Source organism: Adiantum capillus-veneris, chromosome 29 (assembly GCF_014529385.1).
Source record: "Adiantum capillus-veneris isolate H3 chromosome 29, ASM1452938v2, whole genome shotgun sequence".
Lineage (NCBI taxonomy): Eukaryota > Viridiplantae > Streptophyta > Polypodiopsida > Polypodiales > Pteridaceae > Adiantum > Adiantum capillus-veneris.
This window is the reverse complement of record NC_140959.1, coordinates 30,577,024-30,587,373: the sequence shown is the minus strand read 5'-3', so window position 1 is coordinate 30,587,373 and position 10,350 is coordinate 30,577,024. Positions and strand designations below refer to the sequence as shown.

At 41.3% G+C, this 10,350-nt stretch overlaps 2 protein-coding genes across 2 annotated transcripts; both read right to left on the bottom strand.

The window, feature by feature from the left end:
- Window positions 1-6,333: 6,333 nt before the first annotated feature.
- On the bottom strand, window positions 6,334-8,028 carry LOC147418988 (uncharacterized). Its single transcript, XM_086505767.1, has 2 exons — window positions 7,452-8,028; window positions 6,334-7,238 (listed from the first exon to the last, which is right to left on the bottom strand). The coding sequence occupies exons 1-2, from the start codon at window positions 8,026-8,028 to the stop codon at window positions 6,334-6,336; spliced, it is 1,482 nt and encodes a 493-aa protein (XP_086361893.1).
- A 63-nt stretch (window positions 8,029-8,091) lies between these two features.
- LOC147418987 (uncharacterized) lies at window positions 8,092-8,652 on the bottom strand. The gene has a single exon (XM_086505766.1). It carries the CDS (start codon window positions 8,650-8,652, stop codon window positions 8,092-8,094), a length of 561 nt encoding a protein of 186 aa, XP_086361892.1.
- Between the last annotated feature and the right edge of the window lie 1,698 nt (window positions 8,653-10,350).

Genomic DNA, 10,350 nt, shown 5'->3' with positions numbered 1-10,350 from the left:
GGTCCGCCCCTCTATCCTGTTGCATCATATCTTTCCCCATTGCTTCCTTCCTCTGTATATTGTCTGCTCGGTCCACATTACCCCTTCCTCTCTCGCGAAATCACTGTCCCAACTCTGCATACCCTAAATTGGGGAGGCACCCAGGCCATCAGCAATGGCAAGACTCATCCAAGTCAACAGTGCCGCTGTGATCGGTGTCAAACTTCTCAAAAACAGTCATAAAGTGCATTGAGCTGAGCAGGTGTATTAGCAATGGGCACGCCGAATGAGCTCTCCAACAGGCGCATTCTTTCAAATGTTGTGCGTAGCTCGGCACGTGAAAGGGAACCTGGTTGGCCTCCCCCCCTCTCTCTTCCTCTGCGCACCTCGACCATGGCCTCGCATCTCCCTTCATCTCTCTTCATGGTTTACTGAGAGAAACCTTCCCACGGCGCCATCCGATAGAGCAAAAAATGCCTCTCGTCCGCGAGTAAAGGCATGTCATCACTATTGAGTTCCAGGCTACTAGCTTCGAGTCTCGAGATCACAATAGTGTTCGGGGGGCAAAATCGTTTTCTAAACATACAAAATTCCTTTCCTTGAATTCGACAAGAGGAATTTTTTTAAAAATAGGTGTATTTTTGGAGTTTTACACTATTTTTCTTTACTTTGGAGTGGAATTTCTCCTTTTCCCCTTGCCCTCTATTAGCATTTTTTAAAATTGAAAACGGCATGATATTAAACCAAGACATATTTTTCCCGAACAGTGAATCACAACTGAAGAGAGCATGCAGTAGTAGTACGACTACCAGCTAGCAGCTTTACTTGCTTTAAGAGTAAGCAAAGAGCTCGATTTGGATTCTGTAATGCACTGTATCGCTCTAAATTATAAGCTTGACATATACACAAACACCATGAAAAAGACCAAGCCCACATTGCTTTAAGCCTCCAGTCGGCTATGCTCTTACATGTATGGAGCATGTACACACTCTGGGACTTCCGTAGAGTAAAGACTTTTCAAAGGCAGAACAAAATTCCTTTCTTTGAATTTGCCAAGGGGAAAATTTTAGAAAACTAAGTTATCTTTTGGATTTTTACACCATTTTTCTCTATTTTGGGGCGGAATTTCTTCTTTTCACCTTGCCCTAAGTGGCATTTTTGAAATTGAAAATGGCATGATATTAAGTTGAGACACATTTTTCTTGAACATTGGGTAGAACCAATCAGGAGTGGAGCTCCGTCTAATCCAAGATATCGTACCTTGGAATGCATTGATTTGTAGCATATGCCCAAGAGGGAAGCTGTGGTTGGGAATGTCTTGGTCGACATGTAAGCAAAAAGTGGCGTACTTAGGAGCCTTACATCCATAATGTCGTTCCCTAAATTGCATAGCTTGCAACATAAGCACAAGAGGGGCAAGGCGAGGAGGCTTTGGATTTTTGCACTATTTTTCTCTATTTTGGGGCGGAATTTCTCCTTTTCACCTTGCCCTAACTAGCGTTTTTGAAATTGAAAATGGCATGATATTAAGTTGAGACATATTTTTCCTGAACATCGGGCAGAACCAGTCAGGTGTGGAGCTCCCTCTAATCTAGGATATCATACCTTGGAATGCATTGATTGTAGCATATGCCCAACAGGGAAGCTGTAGGTTGTTCTTAGCGAATCTGGAGCAAGTAGATGCAGTCACCTCTGCTTACAGGCATGTGGAATTACGGAAGAGACTAAAAGAATTCCAGAAGATACTAAAATATGTGCTTGGGAATGTCTTGGTCGACATGTAAGCAAAAAGTAGTGTACTTTAGGAGCCTTACATCCAGAATGTGGTCGACATGTAAGCAAAAAGTAGTGTACTTAGGAGCCTTACATCCAGAATGTCGTCTTTTAAATAGCATTGATTGCGGCATAAGCGCAAGAGGGGCAAGACGAGGAGGCTTTGGGTTGTCTTTAGCATATACAAAGTGAGGGCATCCCTCCAGATGCAATCACCTTCATCTATGCTTGAGAACTCCCTATCCGGAGCATTGCCCCTTGGAACGCATTGATTACGGCATATGCCCGAGAGGGTAGGGTGAGGAAGCTATGACCTATTTCTAGAGATGTCCAACGAGGGAATCCCTTGATATGCAATTACCTACGCTCAAGGAGCTCACTGTCAAAAACATCATCCCTTGGAACGCATTGATTGTGACATATGTCCGAGAGGGTCAAGGCTAGGAAGTTATGGGTCGTGGGCTGTTCTTATCGAATCTGGAGCAAGCAGATGCAGTGACGTCCTCTCCGGGCATGTGGAATTATGCAAGATGCTAAAAGAATCCCGATGATATTGTTAGTCAGGCGCTGTTGAAAAAATACATAATTGGGAATGTCTTGGTCGACATGTAAGCCAAATTGTTGCATTTAGGAGCCTTAAGTCTTGAATGTAAGCGGGTTTTTTCCTTTTCTCTTCCTCTCAAAAAGAATTTTCAAATTTCAAAGCGACGCAATTGTAAAGCACAGTTTTCCCGAGTACTGGTGAGCAGCCTTTGGCAACTAGGCAAAGCCGCATGCTTCATGCAATTGAAGGGCTCACTGAGGAACAATGCACACACACACACAGAGAGAGAGAGAGAGAGAGAGAGAGAGATGCTAAGTGCAAGGGATTTAAGTGTAAAAGGGGCCATGCTGCCGTCGAAGGCGGCGCCGTTTTACTAGTGTCGTGTAGAAATACAAAGTGCTCGATTCAGTGTTCGAGAAAAATCATTTTTCCAAACATACAAAATTCCTTTCCTTGTTTATTTCAAGAAGAAATTTCAAAAAATTAGGTTATTTTTTTAGATTTTTATATTATTTTTGTCTATTATGGGGCGGCATTTCTCCTTTTTCCTGTGCTCTCAACCGACATTTTTGAAATTGAAAACGGCACGATTAAGTTGAGACACATTTTTCCGAACACTGGCTCGATTCCAACAAGGGTAAAAGGAAGAATTCTTTTTGAGAATTTTTCAAAATTAGTGTAATTTTATAAAAGCCACAAATAAAAATATTTCCTATAGGAGAGGCTTCGAAGGGAAGTATGTTTAGGGAAGGGAATTTTTAGGTGCAAATTACGAGGAGTGTGTGTGCATTTTTAGAGAACTAGTGTGTGGGCTCGTGCTTCTTGTGATGTGGGCTAAGAGGGCTCCCCCATAGGCCCTCTACAGGCACCTTTGGAGGGCGCCGTTATAAAAAAATTTGTGCGCTTGAATTTACACGTTTTGTGCACCTGAATTTACTCATTTTTTTGAATTTACAAAAAGCAGATCGGGAGGTGCAAATCGCACCTGATCCTCCAAATAGACACGGGCCATTGATCCCCTCTTGCCCATGCGCGTGTAAGATAGTGAGGATGCCTTTCCACGGTTTTGTTGTCATTACGTCAAAGCTCATTTTCACCTCACTTGACGTCGTCTTTTTTTTAATTCAAAAATTATAGTATCAGTATACATGTGGCAACAATGCACTCCTTTCAGAAGTGCATCATGTGAAAATGTGCCCGATAACTTGTCCTACTATAAGAAAATTCAAACTATGATGTATCTAGATTATGTTAAATTTCCTTTTCAGAATAACTTTCTTCAAAGTACCTTTCAAAAAACTCTATTCATCACCCCAAGTATTTGTTGAGGACTAAAAGGAAAAACTTGGGGTGTTTTCACACCCAATTTAATGCCTCCTAACCCATGGCAAGAATGGGCAAGAAGCTTTTACACAAGCTACCTGGTAAACACAATATCAGAGAAGCGCCACATGGATGTTTGGCTCCCTAACCTATTAGTTCATGAGCTTGCTTTTCATCTAGGCTCCATGGTTCAAACTCTCTGGCCTGCCTATAATTTTGAATGAGAGGTCAACAAGCAAATCGTTAGACCCTTTTTGACGAGTACAATGACTCCAATTTGGCCATCTTTTTGGCACTCATGTGATAACACCCCTGCTTTAGTGTGCAATTTTGTTCAATTTTGTGGCATGGAAACTTAGCTTTCTATACTATATATAAAGCAGCTTATAAACTATACTATATATAATTGAGCTTAAAATTTTCAAGGAAGGAGAGGGCATCCATGTGTCACTCTCTCCTTCATTTCAAGAACCTCAAGAAACACTAGTAAAACGGCATGGCCTCTATTACCCTCAAGCTCTTTGCTCTTGGCAAATTTCATAAAAACAGATGAACATTTACTCTCTCTCTCTCTCTCTCTCTCTCTCTCTCTCTCTCTCTCTCTCTCTCTCTCTCTCAGTCATCGGGGCTATAGGGCACTCTTTCATCAGTCCTCCTTCAAATTTAAAATGTAGAGGTAAATCCCAAAACTTGTAAGTGGGATTACACTAAACCTTGGTGTTTTTCGATTATTTTCCTTTGTCTACATATTAGATGGGTTCTCTCTCTCTCTCTCTCTCTCTCTCTCTCTCTCTCTCTTTGAGAGAGAGCCCAGTACTGTATGTGTTTGAAATTTATAAGATGGACAACATTTGAATCTTTGCAAAAGTCATCACAACATATTTTCAAACTAACTTTGCACCAACATATATAGAGTAAGTGTATTTCCCATGTCAAAAAATATAACATGCGTAGAGACTTAAGATTTATACGCTCAAAAGCGTAGCCTACGACATGCCCTGCTGCGGTATCGAACCACCCATTGCCCACGATTAAAACACATCTACCAATCACTGAAGGAAGAGATCCTAACACAAAAACACGTAGGAACCAAGCACCGAGACTAAGATTTTGAGCAAACATAGCATTAATTGGACAGGTTCTACCTAACTCTGCAATGGTAACACGTGTTTTGAATCCTCTTTGAATAGCAACTTGAATGTAGCACAGCAAGCTCGGATCATATGAAACATGATATATACCCACCATCAAGAATTCTGGGTAATATTGTGATCTATAGCCAAACAAAAAGCTATTAATATAGATAGATATTTTGATACACAAAAGCTAGTACTTTACTATATCAACATCAACATTGTTACCTTGCTACATCCAAGTCCTCGAGTAGATGAATCACCTGCATGGCTGTGATTGGACCCCTCCATAATGGTGGATCTAATACATAATCCTTGACTGTGAGATTTAAATTCTTTAAAGTATCGAAATGTCACAAACACACATATACAATATTTTACCTCGACGTGTCGAGGTCGTCTCCCTAGTGTGTAAGTCACAAAGGCGTTAGGATCCATCTTCATTCATACATATACATATACATAAAGGATTAGAAATTCATCAAAAAGCACATGAATCATAAATCTCTCAGCACTAATAAATCTTAGTCAATTGTTTTAGCGAATATACCTTGTTTAAGACTACACCATGTTTCATAAGAAGGTATACTAAGCTTCTAAATGACAAAGAAATAGTTGCGAGAGTCACCGTGCTTTTTTATTGGATGAAACATATCCAACCACGTTAAACCCCATGGCAAGGGGGTGGCAGGGGGCAAGTCAATTGCAACACCTCTTTGTAGACAATGTTAGAAGTGTATGTTCTTTGATCTCCATATCTACTAACACTTGTTAAGTGACTATCACCAACCACAACCTTGACGGCAGAAGAGGATCTCACACGAGACATTGCCACATACAATTGACCATGGGTGAAAACAGGTGTTGGGAGATACAATCCAAGAACTCCCAATGTTTGGCCTTGCGCCTTGTTGATTGTCATCCCAAAAGCACAATGTAGGGGAAATTGGCGACGTTTCAAATCAAAAGGGAGACCTTCTCTAGATCCCATGAGAAAATCAATCCTTGGAATGAACACTACATTTCCTGCATGTGACCCTGTAATGATTTTTGCTTCAATCACTTTGCTGTGGAATTGCTTACAAATCAAGCGTGTCCCTTTACAAAGACCACTTCTTGGATCCAAATTGCGAAGCAACATAACTGGAGCATTCTGTTTCAATTGTAAAACATGCGGTGGAAAACCTCCCCCAAGATCTAAACTATTTACAAACTCACTTGTGAATAAAATGCTATCACAATTTGATTCACACACTAAGTCTGCCCTGACATATTCATTATAAGTACCAGGAAATTGCTGCAAGCCCAAATTGTTTATAGCATCCACCTCCTTGTTCCGTGGAGCCAAAATTGCTCTATCCTTGAAAAAGGTTGCATGGCAAGTCTATGTTTCAAGCTCTCTATGTATGCAAGCAACCAATGCTTGCAAATTATTTTGTGGTAGCATCATGCAGGCCGGCAAAGCCACATTAACAAGTATGTCCCCATCACAAACATGGCCATTACCAATATCAAGTGTCCATTGCACAAACTCTCTTTCAATAACATTACTACAACAATTGACCACTTGTATATTCTGTGTTAGATACATGATTTCTGTACGTTGCCAAATGTATGAGTGGCACAAAGATGCATTAACAATGTCTTCTCTTCCCCCTTACGCACAACAGGTAATATCTGTCTGAAATCACCACCAAGGAGGAAAACCTTTCCACCAAACAACATGTCATTTTTCATGACATCTCTTAGTGTCTTATCAAGAGCCTCAAAAGCATGTCTATGAGCCATGGGGGCTTCATCCCATATGATAAGTGAACTCATTCGCAACAGCTCAGCAAGCTGGCTGTTTACTTTAATGTTACATGTGGACTCAGAAGTTATATCAATAGGGATCTTGAATCTAGAGTGTGCATTCCTTCCGTTCTTGAGAAATTGTGCTGCAATCCCGGACGATGCACATGCCAAAGCAACTTTGGACTCTCCACGTATCCGAGAGAGCAATGCATTGTAGAGATAAGTCTTTCCCGTTCCACCTGGCCCATCCAAGACAAAAACAGTCCCTCTGCTCATGCCAACTGCTTGTAAAACCCGATTGTAAGCTTCCCTTTGCCCAACATTGAAAGATGATTCCATTCGAGCAGACAATACTCTTTGTTCCTCTCTGTTATACATGAACTCTTCAGCAAGCACTCCATGCTCACTCATAATTTGCAGTGTGTGATCCACCTGGGGCATTCCAGAATAATCCGAGAGCCTCTTTCCATAGTGTTGAAGCGTTGTCTCTAAGTTTGACAAAGCTTGGTTTTGAGCCATGTGTTCATAGATATTCGCATCATTTGTGCAAACCCTCATATGATATACATGGTCCTCAGAAAGCTCCTCACAGAATCGATTCCACAATGCACCAGGATGTATTGGATCACAAAAAACCAAAATGACTACAAACAGTAGGCGCAATTCTTGCCCTGTTTGTTGAAAAGAAGCTTCTTCCAAACAAAGAAACCAGAGCATTAAGATAGTTTGTAACTTCATTTAGAAGCCCTTCACTATCTTGTGGAACAACAGTGGCCCTGTCATGTCCCTTATACACATACTTGTAGAGATATTTCACAGTGGATATAGTGGAGCAAACCTCCACATTGATATGTGCATTGTACCTTATTGACAAAAATGGATTGTATGGAACAATCCTTTATTACTCATTTGCACTTTATTACGAACAGTGTAATTTCCATTATCCCTCCTCATGTACGTTGGGTATCCATCCCTAGCCACAGTAGTCGATGCACTGAAGCTTCGAGGATATTTAAACCTGCACTTTTCATCTTTCATACATGGAGCATTCTTATTCAAGTTTCCAAACGGGCCATGCACATTACACCGACTGATAACATCATACAACTGTGGAAACATTACTTTATCAGGAAGCTCAGCACACACAATCTTATCATAATGCAATGTCTCTGTTGGCTTATGCTCAGATGCAAGTATCAATAGAATGTGAGTATGAGGAAGGCCTCTCTTTTGGGACTCAATCACAAAAATGTGTCCAACGACCTTACCAAAAATAGCTCTCTTAATCAGCAAGCCCATCAAATCCTTGAACTTATGGTAGAAAACACGGGCGGTAAGATCAGGACGATCATTGGATGTCTGTCCAGGCAGTAATGCATCCTGTATCTCCTTCCATCCAGGATTGCATGTGAATGTAATGAAGAGATCAGGTTTTCCTCTCTTGCGTACAATTGCCATGGCATCCTGGTACAGCTGGTGCATATAGCGAGGGCCACCAACATACGAAGAAGGAAATACAACCCTTCTTCCAACATTAGCACCCAATCACAGTTCTCTATCATCCCTTGTTCCATCTCTTGCTCCAACCATATCTGTCAAGCCTTGATACACCTCACTTCGAAGTTCACTTTGATGATTACGAACCCACAAAAGCCTCAACTCCTCCATACAACTATATGCATCAACAATATATTGTTGCAGTAGCCTACCACCACGTAAAAGACATTGTGTTGTGTTATCTCTAATTTGCAATCTATACTTGTAGAAATCCATTGTAGAAATATACTTTGTAGTTCCATTTACTCGCTCTCTGCTTACTTCAGCTCTGTTCACTTGGGGTATGTAAGGATTCCAACCTTCTTCACCATTTGGAAATAGCAACACATATAATAGAGGCATGTATGACCTATGGCAATTTGAGATTCTTTTTAGACCACCACCCAAAAGATTCAACACAATATCACGATGGCCAATGTTGCTCTCTTCACCCTGACCAAGCATGATTGCAGCAACTTCCACACTTGTTGGAGCAACATATTGCCAGCCATTTGTACGCATCTCAGTAATGACCATCCTAATCTCCGGAATATTGGAAGTTTGGACCATTGTAGCAACCCCTTAAAAGCTTGAACATAAGGATTTACTCGATGCATCATTGATTGCAAGATTTCCAAAACATCTGGTTTGAGTTTTGAAACATGACTCATCCTGTTTTGCAACTCATTCTCAGTGTCAAAAAAATACAACTGAGCAAAGCGAGGGATTTGACCTGATCGCTCTTCTGGCATCAATGGACCAATGTTATGATAAATAGATCCATGCACCTTGAAGGTATAGATTCCTTTTCTTTGGCAGAGAGATTCATCTATATGATCTCCCAAAGAAGCAAATGCCAACACACTATTATATGCTCTGATATGTTTCAAGAATTTTCTACTTCTAGTATTACCCCCGTGCATCAATTCCCTTAATTCTAAAGGAGGTTCACTTAATGGTGGCAAAGAAACATTTCCTGAGTTGCAGCAACTCTTCCCCACAAATGTGCGAACGGTCTTTGCTTTTGTTTTCCAAGCTAAAGCACCACAAAAGGAACATGCAAAATCCAAGTTGCCTATGTTGTGAAGAATACACTTTTCATGAGAAAGTAATCTCCCTCTCTAGAGACAATTACAGGCTCCTCAGGAACATCTCCATTATTGGCTTCCAAATTGTCTTCCATTTCAATCCTTACATAACTTTGCAAGAGAATTGACTCGTTATCTACATCCATCTCAATGCTTCCCTGAGGAAATTCATTGCATCGATTCACGTTTATCAAATGGTGGCAATCTTCCAAGCGAGGCACATCAACTCACCCAGAGAACGTCGAACTCTATCTCGCGCTACTGCATGTCACGTAGCTCGAGAGGCTTGACATATCCTACTACGTCTTGCATGTCCAGGAGACAACACCTTTGGACCAATAGCCATCTGTTCAAAAAAGAACTCTTATAAGTACTCATAGATATATACAGGTTAGTATCTAGAGAATTAAGAAGAGAGTATGGAGAAGAAAGGATTTCCCAACTATGTCTATCTTTGCAATGAGGAAGTCAGTGAGAGGAGGCTTGCCAACCCACATGGTAAATGTCTATATACTTCTATATCTGTCACTCTATATCTCATCTAACTACTACCAAGGATATAATTGGGGGAGCGAGTCCATCCGATTAGCCCATTGACGATTGTCGGTTAAGCCCTGGATTTCAGCCGGAAAATTTCCACTACGGTTACAACGCTCCAGTCTGCACGTCAACCGGAATCTTGCAGTCGATGCAGATGTGCCAAGTTATAACCCATTATTGGTCAACCCGTTATTGGCCATTGGCAACCCACATCAAGACGGATTCAAAGGTGCATCCAAATCAACCCCGAGGTGCTTCATTATGAAGAGTTACCATGGTGACAGGTTAAGGCCTGAGTTTCATTCGGCAATTTTCCACTGCGGTTACAACGCGCCAGTCTGCACGTCAGCCGGATTCTCGCAGTTGATGCAGATGTGCCAAGTTAACCCATTATTGGTCAACCCATTATTGGCCATTGGCAACCCACATCAAGACGGATTCAAAGGTGCATCCAAATCAGCCCCGAGGTGCTTCATTATGAAGAGTTACCATGGTGACAGGTCCCCATTTGAGTTGGTAGAGTTGCATTGAGGCTTGAATTGTTGTGTACATTCCGCTTACGCAATCAAAAGCAAACACCACATCGGCAATGGTGTGCATGTGATTGCATTAGGAGAGACACTCGCTTTGCATCTGCCAA